A 24,459-nucleotide genomic window follows, 5' to 3' on the forward strand; every position below is an offset into this window, starting at 1 on the left:
TGATCCTATTTATTTGCTAAAGCTTTTATGAGATAAGAAAGAAATTCAAATTCTGGCCTGGGGTTAATCTTTAATATTCCCAGTAGCAGAAAACTAACCCGTTAGAATTCCAAATTTTATAAGCAAGTCCAACAGACTTCCTACAGACAAACAGAGAACCTTCTTGGACACAAGTTATCTCCAGTCTCATGCTATTTATTGGAGCGCCTTGTCTTCAGCATGTATTCATTTAAATACAGCTTACTCAATTTTCTTGACAAATTTCAGCTCTTTGGGGAAGAACCGTGCTTCTGTTAACCCTTTATGCTTCTTTTTACAGTCAGACTGGGGACAGAGCAAGATATCTTGGTTGCAGCATGGAGGATGCCTGACACAAGCAAGAGCTGGTGCAGAGTGATGTAAAGAAAATTGTACCAAACCAGATAAAACCTGATGGCTAACAAAGACCACCACTGTGAGGACATAAAGACAGCCAGTAAACGGAATATGTAAGAGCGATTCCGTGGGAAATAAAAACCTTATGACTTATACAAAGCCAGGAGAAATCAATATAACTTCCAGTTTAAGCAATGAATATCTGGACCAGGATGAAGAAAAGAGGGCCAAGCTTGTTTGGAAGGTGCAACAGATTAGGTGAGTTGCAGCATTAGAGTTCAGATCTGCTCAACTTGAGACGCTGGTAACACACCCAGAAATGCCCAGGAGGACCTTGGAGAGAATAGGATGTGGTTCAGGAGATAAAGATTAACTAGTGGGAATCATCACAACAAACAGGGTGGAAGCCACAGTTACTAAGATGAATGTGGGAGAATGTCAGAAGGTAGAAACAGAATTTTGGGGCCTCCATTGTCAAAGAAAGAGGCAGGAGAGGAGAAGAGTCATTACATGGGTGGCCATAAGACAGGGGGCGCCTACTTATCTTATGAGGAAGTGCAGAAGATGACATTGTACCCATTGAGCCCAAGACAAAAGTAATATGAGGAGTGTTAAGCCAGACTGTGGTGGAGTGAGGAGGATGAGACTCACAAGAGACAGGCTGTAGAGCTCATCCCATGCCAGCATCCCCAAAGCATAGGCCACACAGGTTTTTAAAATGCTGGAGGGTTTTGGAGAGTAAGGCCATGTTCCAACCAAACCTGGCTTTCTGCTCTGAGGTTCTTTGGATACAGTTCCTCTGCGACATCTTCACCATCCCCATACAAACAGAAGCCAGCACAAGCAGAGAGAACTTCTGCAGAGAAACCCAGCACCTCAGCACAGAGGAAGTGCACGCTGCTGGAGCCAGTCAGGCGGAGGCTGCAGGTAGTGGTGGAGAAATGCTTTTCTCCAGTGAGGTAAAACCAGGCCACAGCAGTAACCCTTCAGAAGTCTACAGGGTTCTACCAAGGCAGATGTGGCCAGTATTCTGCCACTGAACACATCCCTCCTCCAGCATATAACTTTCCCAGCTTTGAGTTGCTTTTCTAAATCACACACACATTTATAATTATTCTTTCTCTGCTAAGATCTTATCCCTTATCTGTCCACTTCTTGGTCTCCCATTACAATGAAAATGCAGAAATATTTTTCATTAACACTACTTCCATTCCTCTGCTTGTATTTTGGAATATAGCAATGTAACCAAGATAATTTATTTTCAATTTATAAAAGTGCACTCTTTGTGATAATATTGCCATAGGGCATTTATACACAATTCAAAACATTTACTTAGGAACTTACACCAGAAGAGCAGCTGGGAGCAATATCTATTAAAATATCAACTATGAAATGACAGCTTTTAATTATGCTTTACCCTCTCAAAAAGGTGAATGCAGGAAGAGGGAATGCTGTCTAGAGAGGGAAGATCCAGAGCTGAAATGTCCCTGAGGACAGTGTTCAGGGACTTCACTCTCCCATAGATGGGCTCTCAGCATCTATGAGTGGTTCTATGGTCAATATAGGTCTTAGGTCTGTGAGCAAGACCAAGGTAAGGTTAAAAGTAAGATTATTTAGGAAATAACAACTGAAGAGTCTAAATTCTCACCTGTACTTTAGAAGTCAAGGGGTAGTAAGTATGGCCAGCCCTCCAAATCTGCAAAGTTCTATATCCAAAGATTCAACCAACCACTACCAAAACTGTATGAGAAGAACAAAAAGAAACAAAAACCAAAGCAAACAAAACAAAAGCAAAATAGTGCATGGATCGAACACAAATACAGTTTCTTTGTTATCCCCTTAAAAAAGTAGTGATCCCAATTTCTGTAGCATTTACACAATTTATATTATATAAGGGTCTTGAGCATATGGAGATTTTGGTATTCTAAGATGGGTCCATGTAACCCATGGACACTCAAGGGAAACTGCACAGAAAGAGTTCATGGAAAGTAAACATGGCTCCAGAATAGGGTTTTCAAATTTGTTCTCATCCACCCAGAGTACCATGTCAGTGAGTCTCTTTCACAGAGAAACACATCCCAAGAGGCAGAGCAAGGCAGGCCTTGTACATGGCAATGACTTAAAGAATAGAGAGTAAGTAAAAATATCTGAACCATATTTTTCCCAAGGCTGACAAATGAGTTTATAGAATTATGAAATTCAAACAGGCTGCACTGCAAGGTGTTATCTCTTCCCTCTATTCTAAAAGAGGAAAAAAAAATAGAGGACATAGGCAAACAGCAGCATTAGATTCATCCTTACTCCCTAGGGTCAGGAGACTGTAAGGTAGCAATTCCCTTTCTAGAGGTTGTAGATTAACATTAATTACTGCAGTAATAGTAGTGCTACTATTGCCAGGTGACTGTGTGTGATAGCAGTTAGGAAACAAGAAGCAGCTTCTGCATTTCAGTTTTCTAATTAATTACAAGAAGGAAGCATATTTTCCACATACTATCTTATAGGCTGGTTCTTCTGATCTTTGAGAAGTGTCGAGGAAACAGACATCAGTGTCTTAATAAAGTGTGCACCATCATCAGAGTAAGACACTGTGAAGGACAAGGACTCATCTTCTCACATCGGATTTGTCCATCATCTGAGCTGTCTCAGTATTTAGGGTATCCCCCCACCTATCGAAATTTTCCTAGGGGTCTGCCCTGAGAAGATTTCTTCCAGGGTCCCAGGGAAGATGCTATGGCCATCGATGGGGTAATCTGAGGGAAAAGAATCTATGTACACTAGATTCTTTCATCTTATTTTCCTGTCCTCTCATAGCCCTAATTAAGCTCTTCTGCTATCAATCTCATCTTTGTCCTCCATTCCTCCCTCTCCCATCTTTCCTACCTCTCCTATTCTCTTGACCTGATTCAAATTCGCCTACAATCTGCAAAAATTTTTCCTTCCTGCTTTCTACTCAAGCCACTGCACTACTCTAACCCTCCTTTCTCCTCAGGCCGAGCTATTCTCCTCTCCATCATTGCCCCGCTCCCAGGAGTAATGGGCACACAAGAAATTGACAGTAGGAAACAGCTGACATATTAAAAGTCAAATAACTCCAAATATTCCTTGATATTTGACTTCCTCTAGAAGGATTCCTGACCTTTCTAGGTATAGTTTTTATCATATCCAGCTGAATCTCTATTACATATTCTTGCAGCCTGCAGCACCCACCCACACCGACTTTCACTTTTTACAACAGAAGGATTTTTTCCAGGGAGGGTGTTGCACATGCTAAGCACATGCCCTACCACTAAACTACACTCCAGCTCCAGGAAATGATGTCTAAGGAGGTATATTTCCAACACACCTTACTTCCTGAATTTAGTCTAATTAAAGCACAAATCCTATTGGCATGCCATTTTTGCCCCTCATTCAGGGGACAGACCAAATCTAAAGGACTCATTGGAAGGTAATCTAAAGATATGTAGTAGGAATGTTGAGAAAGAGGGAGAGAGACCACTGTCTGGGGCAGCTGGTCAGGTTAGTAAGAATACAGGAAGACTCAGTCCCAAGCCCAAGACTCTCAGTATGGATGAGCAGTTCTGTACTGGCTTCAGGCACAGAATCAGTAAGTATCTTATGTCTAGGTAGCATGAGGTTCTGAGAAAGCCACAGTGACAATGGCAATGTGATGGACAGTTAAAATTGGCAGTATGGGGCTAGGGAGCTAGGTCAGACAGTAATGTGCCTGTTGTGTGAACATGAACTTGAGTTCAGATCCCCAGTTCCACATAAAAGCCAAACATGGTGGCCTGTCTCAGTAATTCCAGCACAGGGTCTTCTGGTGGATCCCTGGGACTTGCTGGATCCAGTCTAGCAAAAACAATGAGCTCTAAATTCAGAGAGAGAAAGAGAGAGAGAGAGAGAGAGAGGAGAGAGAGATATCGAGATCTTATTTTATTTAGTAAGGTGGTATCAGTGCCTTTAGTACCAGTACTAGGGAGGCAGAGGCAGGTGGATCTCTGTGAGTTTCAGGCCAGCTAGAGCTACAAAGTGAGATCCTGTTTCAAAACAACCACCTCAAAATAAATGAATAAATATACAAAATTAGATGGAAAGTCTAGAGGAAGGCACTCAAAGTTGACTTCTGGCCCCCACGTGCACAGGTGAGTGGAATGTGCCTCTACCACCATACACAAAGCATCAGTTTACATAGGCAGACATTCAAACCAGGAGGCAAAAGGCAATTATGTGCTGACTGTAGGCTGCAGTGAAGGATGTGTCAGACTCAGTCCATGTGGTGCCTTCATGGCATGGAGCACAGCAACAGAAATGCAACTCTAAGGAGATGGAGTGTGTTGGGGTGGTGCTGGCATAAGAGCCACTCTCCTCCTGCTGCAACCCATGTCCTACTAATGGTCCCCTCCAAGGTCAATAATACTGGCTTGGAAACTGTTACTGCTAAAATTATGTGAGTACTTTGCTGGCCTGCACATACATTATATAAATCCTAATAACAAGGAAATCATGCTGATTTCATTTTCAGGAAGATCATTTAAAAATAAAACAAATGGGCTTCTGGGAAAAGAAATCTGAATCCTATCTCTAAAATTCCATGAGATACTTCTATATTTGGGTGAGTGATAATGAAGAAATACAAAATGTTCCTGGGCTCTAAACACTCCACCACACTAGTTCAGAGACAATGCTGATGCTCAACTCAAAGTTGACATGGTCTTTACAATCTGAAAGGTAATATTCTAGTGGAAAGGGACTGATAGGGAGAAATAATATGGCAGAAGTTTGCACAGTGTCTGAAAGTCAGGGACAGCATCATAAAAGGAACTCACATGTTGCTATAATATCCTGTGTCTGCTCCACAAGTAACTGTGTATGCTGGGGGGGATGGTGAACACATACACCCAGGCCTTGACATCCTAAACCTGCTATCAGACTAGAAAGAGAAATGTATATAATGTCAGACCACAGCTGGTGTGTCTCCATGGAGGAATGCATGGGGCTAGGAATAAACATTGCTGCTGTGCCAGGCTAAGTGGGAGGTGAGTGGGGAAGAAAGACCAGTGTCTTAGGGTTGCTACTGCTATAAAACATCACAACCATAAGCAAGTTGGGGAGGAAAGGGTTTATTCTACCTTACAATTCTTAGGTCACACTGTATTACTGAGGGGACTTAGGGCAGGAACTCAAGGGAGAAACTTAGAGGCAGAAACTGATGCAGAAGTAATTAAGGAACATGCTTATTGGCTTGATCCTCATGGCTTGCTCAGCCTGATTTTTATGGTACCCAGGACTACCAAGCTAGGAGTAGCAACACCCATAGGGAGGGATCTTGGCCCTTGTATAGTAATCAAGAAAATGCCCCACAGGCTTGCCTACAGGACAATCATGTAGGGCTACTTTTTCAATTGAGGTTCTCTCCTCTCAGATGACTCTTGTGTTAACATAAAACTAGCCAGCACAGTCCAGAACCAAGAACAGCCTGGCCATGAGCCTGAGAAAAGGCCATGGTTATAAGCATCCTTAAGTGGGAGGGTGACATGACACAAAGGAAAGAAGCAAGTCTTTATTCCAAGAGGAAGGACAAGACCTAGAGCTATGACTTTTTAGTAAAGGGAGCAGAGTGCAGTGTGAGGCTGCAGAGCTTCCTCTGAAATGGTCTATTAGCAGAATTCTAAATGATGTCAGGGATTGGCTAAAGGAAGGAGGACATATGAAATGTAGGGATCAGTATGTGATCATACAAAGACAATATTACCATGAGAACATGCAAGGGGTTTGCTTTGACCAAAGAATAGAAGGAGAGAGGGCAGACAAGTGACATTAGAATTTTTCATGAGTTAATTTCCAAAAGCTACATGGATTCTTTTAAATAAAGGGGAGAGGAATTGGAGTTTTGGGTTCCAATTCAGATCTCTTCTGCTTCTCATGAGGTCTTAACAGAAATTATCTGGTGACTACACTTAGGTAGGTGTACACCACACAGCTGAAGAGGTTGCCAGTGCAGTTTAGAGAGCTCACAGAGAGGAGAGCAGGCACATAGGGAATAAATCGCAGCACACATGAGCAGCTATCTAGGTGGGAAGACAGGGTGGAATGGCTAAGGTGTGGAGCCGAGGGTAGGGAGATGTGCCCGAGAAGGATCCAGGGAGACTGTAAGCAACTGGAGCTAGGGAGGAGTCCTGGATGACTGAATGTTCATAGCAGTTTTGTGTGGCAGGTCTGATGTGGTAGGAGGTACAAGGATGACTTAAAGACCAAGTCAGATGCAGAGGCTGGCTGCAGTTGAAAAACTGTGGGTGAGCTGAGCGCTACTCACAGAAGGCTGCTAGTTAAAGGGGAGCCCTAGGCTAATGTTCACCTACTGAGGTTTTCCTTCTTTCCCAGGTCAAGCCCAGGGCCAATAAGCAGACAATGACATCTTCATTAGGTCCGTCAGTATTCAAGCCTGGAGGTGCAGCACAGTGCTGTCAGGAGAAAGGATCCCACCCTCCAAACTCCATGTCACTTGAGTGCTCAGTAATAAGCTGCTGAACTAATGAAGGATGACTGGACAGCACTGGATCAGTGGCTGTGTCTGCCACCAATCTGTCTATAAGGATATACTTGCTTATTTAATTTTGCCTTTTGATTAGTCAAAGGTAAAGATAATTTCAGATGAGACATTTCTGCCTACAGAAGTAGTTTCTGGTAAAACAGGATGATTCTTACTTAGGCATTGGATGTGGGAGAGAGATAATTATTTAATGAAAATGGTTGTATGGATAGATAGAAAAACCATAAGAAGTCACTAAATGAGCATAGTAAAGAGTGATGTTAACCATGTATAATGAATTGATAATATGAACAACTGAAAAAACCAAACTAAATGGAGAATTAAACACACTTCAAAAACTAGCCTAGGAACAAAAGACTAAAATATAAGGGTAATACATTAACAGCACTGAATGTGGCAGCAGCCATTTATTAAATAAAACAAATAATTACTGAGAACAGATCAATCAAGTCAATGAGGACTGATGAACATTAACAGGCAGATTAATAACACCAACACATATAATGCATAATTAGAGAAAGAAAAGTGAGAGAAGTAGAGAGGGCTGAAGATGAAGTTAACACCCATATCAAAAGAGTGACGAGTGCTGTATCAGACACCCAAGTCAATGCCAACTGCATATACACTGAGGTCCCACAAGATTATACCCAAGCTCCACAATATTGAGGTCTACTGCCATGGTAGCCATGATGATGTCACTGTACTGCCACATGTTACTCCCATAATTGTGGTGATGCTGGTGTGAACACTCACTGTACTGCCTATAGTATGAAAGTATAGCATATATAACTATTGCTAGTGTACAATACTTGATAACAACAAATCATTGTGTCATTGGCTTGTATATTTGTCCTTTTGATAATTTTTGAATGTCCTCATAAAGAAAAAAACTATCTGTCTAACACTGGCTGCAGCCTCCTCTATTTGACTTCACCAGTTCTCGTAACTGCATGAGGTCACATGGGGTCACTGTCCTGGAGCACTCTAGGCTTGTCAAAGTGTAATCTGTGATATTTGCAAGACATGTCTCTCAGGACTTAGGTCTGCCACCAGTGACACTGGTACTCACACTTGTCCTCTCTGCTCCCACCTCTTTTATCGAGTGACTTCCTGCTAACCCTCTATGGCTTCGGCCAGCCAACTTCAATTCCCTTTCAAGTTGGGCTATGCTGCCCTTTCTGTTTCTGTAATGGCCAGTTCACCCCCTTACTGATCCAATGCTACCATACTGTTTTCAGTGAACATATCAGTCTATACACTGAACTTACTGTAAGTATCTCTGGGACAAAGAGTAAGTTTTATTTATCTCTATATCCTCAGCCAGGAGCTGAGTCCAGGCAATGGGAGGTACCTAAAATCAGTTGGTGAATGAAGGGTCAAGTGTCATAATGAATAGCAGAGTTCTATGTTTAGATTGAAAAACAAATAAATAAAACCACTTCATACAAAAGATGATTCAAGAGATTTAAATGAGTTGCTGAAATGACCATTGAGTATGGCAAATTTGAGAGATGGCCTACCACTGTTAGTGATAACTATATAGTCACTAATTTGTATGTAAGGGAATCTTCCTGTATCTGCAGGATCCCAGTGTAGTACTTTCCACATTGCCATACCTAATTCCATCAATGCTTGAATGTAAGTTTCTCATATGAAATTGTACAGTATGTCATAGGCCTTAAGTATATCCTCCTACATACTTTAATCATCCCAAGATGGCTCCTAATACTAAATTAAATGCAAATGCTGTGGAATAGTTGTTGTATCCTTTTAGCCAGTGGTTCTCAACCTTCCTAATGCTGCGGCCCTTTAATACTGTTTTGTTCTTCATATTGTGGTGACCCCTAACCATACATTATTTTCATTGCTGCTTCATAACTGTAATTTTGCTCCTGTTATGAACTGTAATGTATCTGTGTTCTGACGGTCTTAGCGACTCCTTTAAAAGGGTTGTTCAGCCCCCAAAGGTGTCCTGACCCATAAGTTGAGAACCACTACATTAGGCAACAATGACAAGAAAAAGTGTCTACATGTTAAATATAACCAAGACTGCCTCATTCATGGCACTGAGTCATAATGCCAAAAAACAATATGTAAAGGCAAATTCAAAAGACTGAGCTATGATTTTCTTCTCTTGAACCCCGAGGGCCCATCTAGCTGTACAGATTTTAAGATGCCACAGCAATACCATTTTAACATGATCTTGGTAACTCTTATTCTGCTTCTTAAAATAAGTAATGGAGACCCAGTTGTATCAGCCCTGTTCCAGGTATTTTGATTACCAACCAGACAATATTCTGAGGACTGGTCTCTTCTTAGCTGAGCTCTACAAATCTACAAATTCATAGCTTGGTTCATGCATTCTATCTGATTCTACTACTTAATGTGGTTTCTAATGGGCGGAACTTTACTAAATTTACTAGATACCAGTTAATTGAATAAGCGCTAAGACAAATGTAAAAATCTATACTTAGTGGAGTGGAGTTCAAGGACAGGAAAAATGAACTACAGGATAAGAGGTATGGCATGGAAGACCCTTCCTCCTTAGTGAAGTCTGCACTTTGTTATTGTTGAATTGCGAGAGGCAGTCAATATTCTATTATTTCATTACATTCATTTTCAAACAGAATGGTTTGTAAACAAATGGTATTACCTGACTATAATGCAGAATACTTTAAAGACACTTAACAAGCATCTTATTTACTTGGAATAGCATATTGTAGTCTTTCATTCTTTATTCTCTACCTCCATTTTCTCTTTGCTTTGATTCTTTCACTTATTATTTTAAAATAACATTTCATGTTATAGTATGCTATTTAATATTAGGGTAGAAACGCTAAGCTGAAGTATAGATAGAATAAATATAACTTGGAGATCATTTCAAAGGCAAAAAAACCAGCAATGACACATATAGATCTAATACTTTTGTTTTGGAGGTCTCATTTATCCTAATGTGGGCTTGAATTCTGCTATGTAGCTGAGACCTTGGACTTCTGATCCTCCTGCCTCCAAATGTTAAGTGTTACAAGGAATGAAATTACAAGGAATCACACTGCATCCTTCTACTCTTTTTGAATGTTGTGCTGGGGATCAAAACCAGTGTGTTGTGCATGCTGGGAAAACTACCAACTGAGCTGCATCTCCAGCTAAAGCTCTACATCTAATACTTTCAAATTACTTCCTCCCATCATCTACTCTGGAGTGAAAGTGAATGCACGTATTATCTCCCCAAATTTAGCTGATGGATGTGATCTTCTTAAAGTACCTCCCACATAACTATGTAATTTTAACTTAATTTTCAAAAATCATTAACCAATATGGCAAATTTAGCAACTATAAGAGAAAAAAAATCAGTTTTTGAAACTCTAGCCACATTTAGTTAGAATTAATAGTTCACAAATTTAAGCAATCATTTTTAAGCACACATGAATTGCCTCCAGTTGTCTGTGGTGTACCACTGAAAGGGCCAGCACAAGGATTCTTCCTAATGAAGTGCCACAGGGTATGTATGCATGAGCTCAACTGCATGAACTCAGAATAAATATTAAAGCATAATTTGCAAGGAACTTAGAAAATTTAATAAAGCAATGTTTTTCTTTTAAAAACTATGCATTTGTACATCTTGTAACAGAAAAGGTAGTTTTCACCAAGATGTATGATTTGCTCAGCATTTTAGAGTAAAAGTTTTAATTGGTTGCTTAAAAGAGAATTTTATGTCTTCTCCAGTAAGTAATGATTTACATATGTCTTAAAAGCATTATTTCTCTGGGCGGTGGTGGTGCACACCTTTAATCCCAGCACTCGGGAGGCAGAGGCAGGCGGATCTCTGTGAGTTGGAGGCCTGCCTGGGCTATCCAGGAAAAAGGTGCAAAGCTACACAGAGAAACCCTGTCTCAAAAGAACAAAACAAAACAAAACAAAACAAAACAAAACAAAAAAGCATTATAAGACTTAAAGTGAAGGAAAAAGGAATTCCCTTTTTAAACTGAAGTGGATAAAAAAGAAAACCCTAACAATCTTAAGAACACACCAGTGGTGAGGACTGTAATGCAGTGTGGAGTGTGAGCTTGTCACACGTGGAGGCCTTGAGTCTGATCCTTAGCACCCAGACAAGGAAGGCAACAGCAGCAAGAATACACCATGAACAATATCATACTCACTAATCTGATGGCACTTGGGTGGGCTCTGGGGAGCTCTAATTCAGTCAATCGGGGAGAGGTGAGAAAGACCAGAGGGATGGAGTTTCCCACTATTAGCAACTGATGTGTAGCAGGAGGCTGTGGTCTGACAATAAGGCCAAGGTTACCCTAGGAGGGCTGAAGATACCTTTATAGAAACAAAGGGCACTGCAGTGTATACAAGTTTCTAAGGAAGAAATGATACACAGAATTAAGATCAAAATGGAGCTGAGTTATGCCCAAAGGGTTGAAATGAGCATCACAGTTATGGAAGCATATTTTTACAACAGTGTAACAAGTGGCAGCCAAATCATCAATAGGAAGTGTCTCCTGGAAACCACTATATGTATGCTATAGTTCAGCACTCAGGCACATATTTCCTGTTAGTTCTGCTATTTTCTGAAGAAGTCCTTATGCACAACCACACCACAATCTTTTCATAGCATGGCCATCCTATGTTTGGATTCTATCTATTCCCAGGCCTTGTAGTTACACTCACACACACAAAGGGCTGAAGAACTATTAGGAATTTCTCAGTTTGTTTTAAGGGGGAAGACTATTTGGCATCAAGACCTTCTTTTTCACTTTTTTTTTTTTTCTTTCAGTTTTTGAAACAGTGTCTCACTGAACCTGGAGCTCAGCACCTGGCCAGACTGGATAACCAGTGTACTCTAGGGGCCCTCCTGTTTCCACCTCACCAGTGCTTGGATTACATTTGTCTGCTACTGCATCTGACTTTTTCCTGGGTGTTTAGGATCTGAACTCAGAGCCTCATGCTTTCTCAGCACTTTATGCACTGAGCCACCTCCTTATCCTTGTTTTGGAAAGATTTGGTTGGTATTAGTATGACTCCTGACAGGCTCATTCAATTTACTCTAGTGTTCTTGATCTGTGGGCCTATGAGAAAAGGAGGCAGTGAATCATTCCTCTATCTATTAAGAAGTGCAGGGCCCAGGAGTCATGGCAGGCATAAGATGGTGTCAGCCAGTGGGGGCTGTGCCAGTAGTTAAGACACATGCTCCATGAATAAGCTTCCCTGACTAGAGAGACGATCCTAAACCCAATGCCTCAGAAGCTTTGAGATCAGCAGGGTTACTCTCACTCTTCTCTAACATCACAGCATTCCAAAGGAAATATATCCCAACATTTGCTGATGCATTAGGGGCCACCAGACATGCAGAAATAATATGAACAGTATCTTGGAAATACATAAGAAAACCATTATCCCAAGAAGAAATGGAATTTATTTAAGATGAAGGTCCAGAATGATCACTGTGACTGCTGTTTTTTCATCAGATAAAAGCATAACTTTAAAATAAAGGTCTTTCAAAATAATAAATGAAAAATTGTACATTAAACCACCTTAATAAATATTATGCAAAATGAATCAGGTATAGAAACTCTGGATGGTCATTTGTATCTCCATCTTTTGTATCTATGTCAGCTTCTCCACAAGCTGACCTGATTACACTTATTAAAGTCCACATTTTTTTTTTTCTTCGAGACAGGGTTTCTCTGTGTAGCTTTGTGCCTTTCCTGGACTCACGCTGTAGTCCAGGCTAGCCTCGAACTCACAGAGATCCACCTGCCTCTGCCTCCTGAGTGCTGGGATTAAAGGTGTGCGCCACCACCGCCCAGCTCTAAAGTCTACATCTTTAAATGAAAGTGCAGGACAGAGCATGGTGGAGACTCTCCCAGGGCTACTCAGACATGGTAGCTCAGGCTGTTTTGGTGCTGGGGCTCCTGAGATGCAGGCTGTCATTACCTGCTTCTGCAGGGTGCCCTGGGCTCCATTCCTACTTGGGAACATTCCCAAAGTGACTGAAAGATCTCTCCAGACCAGCTATTTCTTTACTGTTTTAGTCAATTAATGGCAGGACATCTGTTTCCCCTTTTCTGGGCCTTATCTTAACCTGACCCATACTCTAGTCCCACCTTGATGTTATTTTTGTGACTATAGAAGTTTGAATTAAGAATGGCCTCTGTGGGCTGGAGAGATGGCTTAGAGGTTAAGAACACTGACTACTCTTCCAGAGGTCCTGAGTTCAGTTCCCAGCAACCACATTGTGGCTCACAACCCCACAGACTCATAAGGTGTGGCCGTGTTGGAGGACTTGATGGCCTTGTAGGTGAGCTTTGAGGTTTCAAAGGCCAGGCCCAGTTTCTCTCTCTTCCTGCTGCCAAGGGATCATATCATGATGTAGAACTCTCAGCTACTGTTCTAGCACCATGTCTCTACTTGTATGCTGTCATGCTCCTTGCCATGATGATAATGGACTGGCCCTCTGAAACTGTAAGTGAGCCTCAATTAAATGCTTCTTTTTAAAGAACTGCCTTAGTCATGGTGTCTCTTCAAGCAATAGAATAGTAACTAAGACTGCATTGTCAGAGTTCTAATACTCTCCTACAAAAGTGTTTTCTTATGTTCTCTAATTTCTCTTCTGCACGATTATAATCAACTCCTACTAATGTCTTTATTTCCAGCTCAAGATACTCTTATCCTGCTGCCCAAAGGAACTTATCTAATCCTTAGTTCTGGTTGTCACTTAACAAGATGAAATTGAAATAGGGTGGCTTGGCTGCTTCTTACCTAAGACAAAAACCCAGGTTCCACAGTGGAAACTACAAGCCTGGTATGTCTGTCAATCTGAGCTGCAATGTAGTTACCTGAGTTTATGCTACTCTGCTCACAGCTGATTTGATGCCAATGTCTGGGAGGTCCTCTGGTTGATTCTACACCCTGCCCAAGCTTCTATCACAACAGGCTGCAAAAAAACCTTCCTGTTAGCTACTGAGAAAACATGGGTTGCCAAGTCCAAAGTGCTTACCTTTGTATTTCTGGGTCCTGATTCAGTTTTGGGGAAAGGAAGCTTCAGAGGTTTTCTGGGAGCATTAAGTTAAATGAACCTAAGAATGGGGTCTGTTTGGATGTCTTGGTGGTGATAAAAGAATTGTCTGTGGTGGAGGCTGTGCAATGAAGTGAATGGAAAAGCAGTGTTCAGAGGTCATAGCATAACTACAATATCTTAAGGAGGAGAAGGCGTTTAGGATAGGGGTGATAAGGGATATGCTAAACAGAGGAGGACTTTCAAAGGTCTGAGGATGGAAGGACATGGTACATTTAAGAAATGACAAGTGGCTGCCTTTTGGTAGAAGCCTTTAATCCCAGCTCTGGAGCCATGGGGAGAGGGGGAGGGAGGAGAGGTGGAGAGAGAGAGAGAGAGGAAAGAAAGAAACAACAAAGAACATAGGGTGTGTGAGTCAGGCTTGCCGGTGCTGGGATGAAACCTGCCCACACTATTGAAATGAGGCCTAAGTACAGGTCTGAGAAAATAGTTCACCACTGTGATTACTTTAGACATCAAAACTTTTGGGTTGTTTACAAATTTTTCACTATTGCTTTTTTTTTTTTTTTTTTTTTTTTTTCATTTTTGAGACAGAGGAGCATGTAACCCCAGCTGGCCTTGAACTCATCTTCCTGCCTCTTGAGTGTCAGGATTACAGTTGTGCCCCACCATGTCCTGGCTTAACAACGCTCTCTGGATCAGTCATCTAGCATCAGTTTCGTGAGCTTAGTGTCTCTAGTGCTTGGTTTTCATTAGTTCATAAAAACAGTACCTCAGGAGGTTTTAAAAAATAAATGTGCTAATAGACATAAAGAACAGAAAACATGGAAGATACTCTCAGTGACTGTCATGATGACAGACAGTGTTGGGTTGAGAGGGGAGGGCAGCAGTTATTTTTGAATTCTACAGGGTACTGGAGAGGCAGACATATTTTATAGGAAGCAAGATTTATTTTCGTGGGCATAATGATAATGCAGGCAGGGTTCTCAGGTTTTGGGTAAATGATATCTGGTAAAAATGACCACGAGATTCCGGTGGAAAACACATCTGGTATGATGCACAGACTACTCTGAGTGCTTATTAGCATTTAGTTGCTTATGCTGAAGCTCAGTTTTATATTTCTATTAGGCATAGCCAAGGATTTTCGGTTTACTCCTAGGGACTTGGAAAACATTTGGTGTATTGATCGGCTTTTAAGTCACTTCCAGATGGAAGTTTAGAAATGAAGGGCCCTTAAGAGGCTGTCTAGTCCAATGACTTAGTTTTGCCATGAAGAAGGCCGACTAACTCCAAGGTTACCAACTCTATTGAGGGCTGCTTCCTGTGTTTTATACAACCTGTTCCCATATGTGCCCTCTAGTGTGACCTAGTTTCTGTTTATTCCTTCCGTGTTTATTGTTGAGACAGAACATCTTCTAGATTGTGGGGAACACTTCCAAGTATTTACTTCCAAATTTCCTGTGTTCCATCAATTGTAAGTACTTACATCTATCTGTAGGTTTAGTGTTTATATCCTTTATCTTCCAAAGGCAACGACATCAAGTAAAACCATGTTTAATTTAACCATGTCTTTAGTGGGTATGAGCTCACTAGCACAACCAATGCTGTTCTCAAGTTGACAGGACAAGTATAATTTCTCAGCAGGATTCTAAAAGGTGAATTACTGCTGGAGATATTTGATGCATCCACAGACTGAGGTTGTGCCTGGCCTGCCCACGACAGGACCTTGCAGCTCAATTTCTAGAGGAGGGTGCACCTAGAACCAGGTCTGTTTCAGGAGTTAGCAGACACCAGGACACCATAGCCTAGTCAGTTACCTAAGGGCACGTCAATAATGTCTGAAAGGATAAAAAGTGAAGACTAGCTTGTGAAGTAATCCGAAAACCTGGGAAATAACTGTAAATAAGCAACCCATTAAAGAAAAATGAGCTGGGCGGCGGTGGCACAGGCAGGCGGATCTCTGTGAGTTCAAGGCCAGCCTGGTCTCCAAATCGAGTTCCAGGAAAGGCGCAAAGCTACACAGAGAAACCCTGTCTCGAAAAACCAAAAACCAACAAACAAACAAACAACAAAAAAAAAAGAAAAGAAAAAGAAAAATGATCTGGTTCCATCCGATATTTGTTCTCAGGAGTATGCTTCAGTCTCAGAGGATTCAGGTAATTAGTAAGACACCACATCTCAGAAAAAACCTGAAGGCTCTACAGAAGTGGTGGGTCAGAAGTTCCAAAGAAGTAGAAATGGAGAAGATGGGGGCTCTGAGGTGGAGAACTTCCTAACAAGTATAAGGGTCTCATATACAAGTAGTGGAATGGGCCAGGCATGGAAAAAATAGGCTGGCTTTAAAATGTAAAAGTTTTATTGCATGAAAGTGAGGTATACACATGGCACCCCATTAATGTATAATTGTTGTGTATTTATGTATAACTTAAATTTCTTTTTGAAGAACTGATGCTCTTGTTTTCTGCTATTGTAAGTGCTAGGCTTTAGGACCTAGAGGGAAGATCTCAGTCTGGCGAGGCAGGATAAACTAACATTTCAGTTTCTGAAGGCTTAGCAACTCCTCTTACCTTTAACACTCCTTGTATATGTACCCTCTCTCCATCATCCTCTAATTCAGTGTCTCAACCTTCCTAACGCTGTGACCCTTTAATATAGTTCCTCATGTCGTGGTGACTTCCTCAACCATAAAATTATTTCTGTTGCTACTTCATAACTGTAATTTTGCAACTGCTATGAATCATAATGTAAATATCTGTGTTTTCCAATGGTCTTAAGCAACCCCGGTTAACGAATCATTGAGGGGGGTCTTGACCCCCGGGTTGAGAAACACTGCTCTGAGTCGCGAATTAAAACACCAGGGTAAATGAAAGGGGGGGGCCTAGAGCAAGCCTTGAGCTTTGTGGCCACGTGGTCCCGAGCGACTGCTTCCAGTCGTATTCTCTGGGCAAGTTTCATGTACAGCACATGTTTGCTTGTCCTAACTTTTCTCACTTGCGGCTTCACGCCCATCGTTTCGTATCGCAGAAACAAGACACTGGCCAAGGGTACTAAAGCACCACCTCGAGTGCCAGTCAGTTCAGGAGAGATGTTCCCAGGACTTGAAGGGCAAGCCCTTGGCTCCTCCCCTCCCGGGCTCCGAGGGTCACACCTGGGGGTGGACAGTTTTGCACGTGCGCGTCAGGGCAGAGGAGCCTGTCACTAACCCAAGCAGCGGGCGCCTGTTCCGCGACCCCTAGAGACAGACCCGGGCATCCCATTCCCGGTGCTCCCCCTGGGTCACCTGTAATTGTAGGCGCTGAAATGCTTGCTCTCTCTCAGCATCGCCCGGTACAGATCTAACACTTGTGCGCGGCTGGAGGCTGCCATGTTGGAAACAAAAATAATAATAACAAAAACAAACAGGTCCTTCTTCGAGGAGGTCCCGGGTTTAACGGAACCCAAATGTCAAACGATGCAAAAAGCACGCTGGAAGGCAGAAGCAGCGCCTTGGCCTGGCTCGCGGCCTGGGGAAGAGTCCCGCGCGCGAGGAGGCGGCGCAGGCAGGGCGGCGGGCAGCTAAGGGGAGGCACCCGAGTCCGGGAGGCTCCGCGTTCCTCACAGGCTGGTCCAGCGGCAGGAGGCCAGGCCGTCCAGCCCCAGGCACACTCCACCGGAGGACGCTTACGGGCTCGAACACCGCAGCTGGCAGTCTCCGCAGCCTGCACTCTTCCGAACCGCTCGGGGGCGGGGCCGAGGCCTTGGCGTCTTCGGACACCACGCCCCCTACACCTGCCCAGGCCCGGTTGCCCGGGTTACGAAGCATGCGCCGCTGCCCCGCCTCTGCCCGGTGAGGCTGTCTTGAGCGCTGCCTGACCCGCTGTGTGCGACTGAGAGAGTGAGTTTGTTTTGCCTGGGCCTGATCGGCAGCTTGAGATAATCGGCGTCATCTTGGCTGGGGGACACTGCTCCAGAGGTGCGGAGTTGACTAGCTGGCGGCTTCCTGGATCACCGGCTTCTCTCTGGGCGAGCGGCGCAGGGACCTCGGGCCCTGGCTTCTTTCCGTCAAGATGGCGGCGCCCAGCGCGCACGGTGGATGCAAAGGGAGAGGTTGAGCTCTGTGATTGCAGAGCGTGTGTGTGGTCGCTCTGCTGACTTCGAAACGCCCGCGGTCTGCGTTTTCCCTGGCGAATGCTGGGTGAGTGCTGCCCTTGCTGCAGCTTGGAGGTGTCAAGTCTCCGATTTGTTGTGCACTTGGCGTTTGGCTGTGACTTTCTCCCGTTTCCGGGATAGTCATTGAAGGTCTGGACTTTTTTTTTTTTTTTTTTTTTTTACTGTTTACCTTTTAATTTTTGGAGACAGGGTCTCATTTTGTAGCCCAGACTGTCCTTGAGCTTGAGCGTTCGGTCGAAGCCTTCCGAGTGCTGGAATTACAGACGTGGGACACCATGCAATTCTTGGTTATTATTATTATTACTTTTAAGCGCACAGTTTTGTAGTGTGTTTTTAAACAAAAACAGAAACTCTGAAAGTCTGGACTTTAGATGTCATGATTAATTAGGGAGCCCTTGGGACGGAGGAATTTCCGAGGCATCATTTCAGACCCAAGGCAAAAAGTTCTCTCTTGATGGTGTCCTCTCCCCGGCACACACACCTCCCCCCTCCAGAATCCAGCTTTTACCGACCATCTTGCTAAAGTAGCAAAGTTTTTCGTTCTAGTCCTTGATCTTAGGACTGTGCGAAGAGAAGCCCCTACTAGTTCTGCTTACTGTGTTTGGAAAGCCCTGATATTAGTTTTCGAATTTGGTTTTATATGACGACGTTGCTACAAGCCTTTTCTTTCATCGTCCTTGCCCCCAAACACAGTATAGAGTAATTTTAAATGATAAGACTACGATTAAATTAACATCTGTTCTCATCTGCTTTGGGGTATCTAGTTTTGAAAAGATGTGTGCTCTATGCGAAGCAACTTGTATTTTCAGGAACATTGAGGCAGAAAATTCTTTAGTGTGCTTGCAACCTGTTGTCCTTGAATCTAAAAAACAAACAAACCTACTAGTCATGATACAGTGACATTTAAAAGTATTGACGATACAGTGCTTTTATAAAAAACACTTTTAAGCTCCCTGTCTGATTTTCTCCTAATCAAAATAGGCTTTTAAAATTTAATTTTTTTAAAATTGTTTTTCAAGACAGGGTTTGTCTGTGTAACTTTGCGCCTTTCCAACTCACTCTGTAGCCCAGGCTGGCCGTTTATGTATGAGACAAAACTTACATAAAACACATCAATAAATATTTAAAATTTAATTTTTTAATAAATAGTAACAGAACGTGCCTCGCTATTGCTCCCTTGCTGTTTGGTCAGCTCATTGCCTCAGGTTTAATGAGATCTATTAATGTTCTTGACTTTTTCTTTGTAATTTCTTAACTAGCTGACCATTAGGACGTTTTCACGTAGTTACATAGTGAGAACAGAGCTGTGTTCTCGTGAGGTAATAAACTATTGATTGCTATTGATATAAAATATAGGGCACCAGGAAAAACTACACATTGCAAGTTACAGATATACAAAATTACTAGAATGAGAATGGAAAATATTTAAATTATTTTGAATTGTCAAGAAAGAGTGGTGAATACATTTCTTCTGTATTGTACTTTCATCTTGGAAGTGAAATTAGGATAGTTATTGTGTGGGGTTTGTGCCTAATTACAAGGGATTTAGTTACTAATGTGCACAATAATGTGGACATCTAAATGTCTTTGTTGTCATCATAAGAATTTGCAGAGTTAAAATAGTTTAGGTAGTAGATCTGTCAGTTCAAGGAGTAGTTAAGATCAGGAAATTGATAGTGTAAGATTTGTCAGAGGCTATGGATATGGCCTGGGTACCACCAGTGGACACAATAGACTAATGTAGACTTTAATCACAGTAATTAAGCATTATTCAAGAGGTCCTATAACCAATTCAATAACTTGCAATGAAGTTGCAAGCTATTGACTAGGTGATTATGTTTCCTCCAATGGCATTTTCAATGCTGTTTCCATTTTCTGTAAATACTTTCAGATCATCACACTGTTACTGTTCTAGAACCTGCTTTGGTTTGGGAGTTGCCTGATTCTCATGCTATTTTCTTTTTCTTTGTTCAAATAAACTACTATAATTGATTGCTGTAACATAATTAACATTAGTTAATGCTATTCCAAGTCTTTATAAACATACTTTATTTTGTGATTTTTTTTTTCATTTTGTTGGCTATCATTGCCTTGAAGGGCTAATTAAAATAAAATCACTTTCCCAAACTAAATCTTTGTTTTGCTCATCTTCACTTTAGAAGTGACTTTTTAAATGCAACAACTCTACTGAAATTCTACGTAGAATTGGCCCAGAGGCTGAGACTAGACCTTACTCATGTGTTCTGTCATCCTGTTTTTTTTTTATAGCATCTATAAACAATTGGGTACCTATCCACTGTCATTTAGTCCTCAAAATGTAAACATTTTCTTTAATACTGAGTTAAGAATACCATAATTCTTGACAGTAAATATTTCTTGCTTTTGAAGCAATATAAAGCCATTTACATTTTTGTGTGTATATATACATACATACATTTTTTTTTTTTTTTTTGAGTTGGGGATCGAACCCAGGGCCTTGCGCTTGCTAGGCGAGCACTCTACCATTGAGCTAAATCCCCAACACCTTACATTTATATATCTTTACAATTAAATATAACATTTCTATATAAAGTTTTATATTGTAGAGTCACCTTGTATGGAATTACTGTATTCTGTATTGTTAGGTCATGGGCCTGCCCCTTTAAGATGCTGGTCTCTATAAGCACTCATGTCATAAGCTTGAAGAAATCAGGTGACCTTCAACCCCAGCTCTTTCTTTAACAGAGAGTTAAGGATCCATGCTGTTTTGTGGCTTCACAGCCCTTAATTTATGCTCCTTCTCAGTACCTGCCTCCTCCATGTTCCTCTTCACTTTTGCTATCCAGACTAAGTCAGATGAGGGGATATCTTTCTGAGAGGATAGAAAAACAATACAGTTTTTCTTCATCCAGGCTTTCTCTGAAGGCGCTTTTGTTGGCCTCCCCATCGTTCCATCCATGATGACTATCTCTTATTTAAGCTATTCCTCTTGATGAATTGCCTCTTCAGGTTTTAAAGGAAAGCCTTTCTTTCCCTTTCAAGTTCCCAGCATGTTGTTAGTGGTATGATGTGTGGTCCTCTTTTAATGCTCTCCCTTTAAGACCTGTTCATGGCAACCTTGCCCTTCTAATAAAGCTCATTTCTGAAGGGTAATTTCATGTTAGCTCCTTTCCTGAGCCAACTGTTGTTCTGGAATATTACTTTAACTATATAAAGGTGTGTTACATTTGTTTAATTATATAAAGATATGTTGTTGTTTCACCTTGTCTGTCTAAGGCACCTGATTGGTCTAATAAAAAGCTGAACAGCCAATAGCAAACTAGACAGGAGAGGAATAGCTGGGGCTGGTGGACAGAGAGAAGAAGTAGGAGGAAGAATCTTGGCTGGAGAGAGGGAGAAGAGAGAATGAGGAGAAAGAGAGGGAGACAGCCAGGGACCAGCCAGGCAGCCACCAGCCAGACACAGAGTAGGACATACAGAAGGAAAGAAAAATCAAAAAGCCCCGAGGCAAAATGTAGATGAAGAGAAACAGGTTAATTTAAGTTATAAGGGCTAGTGGGACATACCTAAGATAAGGTCGAGCATTCATAACTAGTGATAAGTCTCCTTGTCCTGATTTGGAGGTTGGTTGGTGGCCCAAAGGAGAACCTGCTACCAACCACAGCCATTGCTTTTGCTAACAATGAAGTGTAGCTAGATCTTTGTGATCCATTTTTCTTTCCCACAAGCTCTTGCCATTGCTGCCTTGGACATCACTAGTGGAGCATGGCTCTCCCCAAACATGTGAAGATCCTCCTGTCTCTGCCCACGAGTGCTAGAATTACAGGTGTGCACCACCACACCTAGCTCAACTAAGACCCTGACCTGCGGGAAGACAACATCATAGAAGGCAGTTGAAAAATGAGTGTGGGAAGTTGGACATTGTAGTTCCTGATTTAGGCATGGAAGGAGGTGGACACAATTTGTGTACACCCTGTATCAGCTTTATTTGAGCTATATTTCCTCTTTTCAAATTCAGTTATTTCTTTCCCTGATGTATCAGCAAGTAGAATGTTCTCACCCAGTGGAGTGGAATTCATTAACAAGGTACTGGTGACTTGTTCTATTCTGAAGGGGTCTCAGAGTTAGCCCAGAACATACCCAGACACCATATTTCCAGCACCAAGGAGATTTTATTACCACGGCGGGGAGGGGGGGGACAAAACAGGGTTGGGGGGTGGGAGGGTGGGGATGGCTGCCTCTGGATCTTACAAAAACAGTAGTAGCAGGTGCTTTTTAGAGGAGTGGTTTTTAAGGAGAAAAGGGGAGACTGTGTTAGGATGAGCTGGTAAGTCCTGATTGGACATGTTAGTCAATGTAGTCAAATAATGAATTTTGATTGTTGGTCCTTGATGTTTTGGTAGCTGGACCTTGGTCTTCAGCCTCAGGGATGAGTCAAGCATAAGAAAGTAACCAGATAGGGAATGGACCTTAGTTGCTCCCTCTAGGAATGTAATCTGATGGGTTAGCAAGGTCTGGGGAAGGGGGAAGAGGGAATGGGGATTGGAAGACCTGTTGGTGCCGTGTTTGCCATGCCTGGGCCTGTTAGAGCCCTTCATATCCTGAGACTTCACATTCTGTACCTCAGGAGCCCTGAATGCTTCGTTCTTTATCTGTATATTTATTAGGAAGCTGACTCGCCTGCTTCTTGTAGTGACTTAGGGCTGCAGATCTTATTTCTGGGGATTCATGGCTTGAATGCATTTGTATGTAATTGTGATATGGGTTAGAAAGCACAAAGGTTGCCAAGGAAGTGCTGGTTATGTGATGTTGGGTCTAAATGCAAGGAGAGGTCATGTTCATCCTTGATGCCTATACTATAGCTAAGACTGCATTCCCTGGGCACTGGATATTGCTAGGGTAGGGAAACACTAAATCCTGAGAATTAGGACCTTTAAGGTGGAGGTAATGTTTGGGTGGCTGGGGAGGATTCAGATTTCAGCTGGGCCTTGAAGGCAGAGAATTTGGTTGTGTGGGTATGATGGTTTCTTCTTAGAGGAGGAAATGCTCCCTTCATCTAGGGAAGATAAATGATAAGCCTTTATTATGAGGCTAGAGAGCATATAATTATAGCTTCTTTCCAAAGCTCAGGGTAAGGGGATCCGGTGGGAAGACACTAGAGGATCAGAACCCTCATGTGATCTTAGCCAGTTAGTTAGTCCAGGAGCAGAGGCAACAGCTTTTACCTCTTAAGGAAAGGGAACCTGGGAGAATAGATGATTTAGCCAGGACCAGGCTGTTGGAAAATGGGCTGTAATGGCCATTGGCTGAGGATGTATATTCTGTCCAGCTATACTGCTTGCTACCTTACTTCATATAGATGATCTTCTTGTGCCAGCTTAGGGAGTTTGAAATTGGATTGATTTCTCTCTCTCTCTCTCTCTCTCTCTCTCTCTCTCTCTCAAGAAAAATTGTTTCCATTTATTATATGTGTGTGTGTGTCTCTGTGGTCTTGTGTGCCGTGGTGTGCACAAAAGGATGGAGGACAACATTTAAAAGTTGGTTCTCTCCTACCATGTAGGTCCCAAGGTTTGAGTGTAAGTTGTCAGACTTCGCAGTTGGCTCTTTTACCTACTTCGTCATCTTGCCAGCTCTGATTAATTTCAAACAGAAGAGATTTGTTGCCTTCTTAAGTCTCTCTCTCTCTCTCTCTCTCTCTCTTTCTGTCTGCAAGTGTGTGTGTGTGTGTGTGTGTGTGTGTGTGTGTGTGTGTGTGTGTGTGTGACGCATTTCTGTAGAGCATCTTCTCAAATAAATTTAAGAAAATCTGTCCTGTCCTCTTAGGTGATTAGGTTCCCTGGCTTGTGGGCAGCAATAATGAAATTGTCAGTCACTTGTGCAGGATTCTTATTTTTTAACCAATTATTTTCTCCTTTTGGAAGGAAACCATATTTTCTTGCCCAAAGTCACCATCAATGTGAAGATTCCTTGACAGTGGCAATACTTTGTTCAGAGTACTGTCATCTTTTTATTAATACATATGAAGGATAGCTACTATGTTTTTGTGTTTCTTGTATTTGAGAATGATGTATTAAACAAACTAATTGTGATAAAAATAATAGCTATTAATTATTTGGCTTATTTTCTCTTATTTGAGCTTTGCTAGGCAGTTTACCAGCATCCCATTTTAGTAAATTTTCTAAAGATAAATTTGAAGTTGTGATTGGCTCTTTCGAATGAGGTCTAAGCGTTGTTCTTCCTGTTTATGCCTATCAGTTGGTTCTTTTCAGAAAACACTTGAGATTTGTAGTGCTGACTGTGTTGATGCTTGTCAGTCCCTGGAGAAATACTAGCTCAGGGTCTTAATGTACTTGACAGTCGCTGCATCTTTCTGCTTACTGTG

General features: G+C 42.0%; 2 protein-coding genes across 5 annotated transcripts in view; one reads left to right on the forward strand and one right to left on the reverse strand.

Moving 5' to 3' along the window:
- Lyrm4 (LYR motif containing 4) overlaps window positions 1-17,322 on the reverse strand; it is a 128,247-nt gene extending 110,925 nt beyond the window's left edge. Inside the window, exon 1 of the mRNA XM_036189044.1 lies at window positions 17,230-17,322. Within this exon, the coding sequence (XP_036044937.1) occupies window positions 17,230-17,315 (86 nt within the window). The 5' untranslated portion in view covers window positions 17,316-17,322. The remainder of the gene's footprint in view (window positions 1-17,229) is intronic.
- A 421-nt stretch (window positions 17,323-17,743) lies between these two features.
- Fars2 (phenylalanyl-tRNA synthetase 2, mitochondrial) overlaps window positions 17,744-24,459 on the forward strand; it is a 451,555-nt gene continuing 444,839 nt past the window's right edge. For 2 of the 4 annotated variants that reach the window (XM_036189039.1, XM_036189041.1), the window contains exon 1: window positions 17,744-18,123. The gene's annotated coding sequence lies outside the window, so the exon portion shown is untranslated. The other 2 variants (XM_036189043.1, XM_036189042.1) reach the window with 2 other exon arrangements.

The sequence above is a fragment of the Onychomys torridus genome, chromosome 5, assembly GCF_903995425.1.
Source record: "Onychomys torridus chromosome 5, mOncTor1.1, whole genome shotgun sequence".
In the NCBI taxonomy this organism is placed as follows: domain Eukaryota; kingdom Metazoa; phylum Chordata; class Mammalia; order Rodentia; family Cricetidae; genus Onychomys; species Onychomys torridus.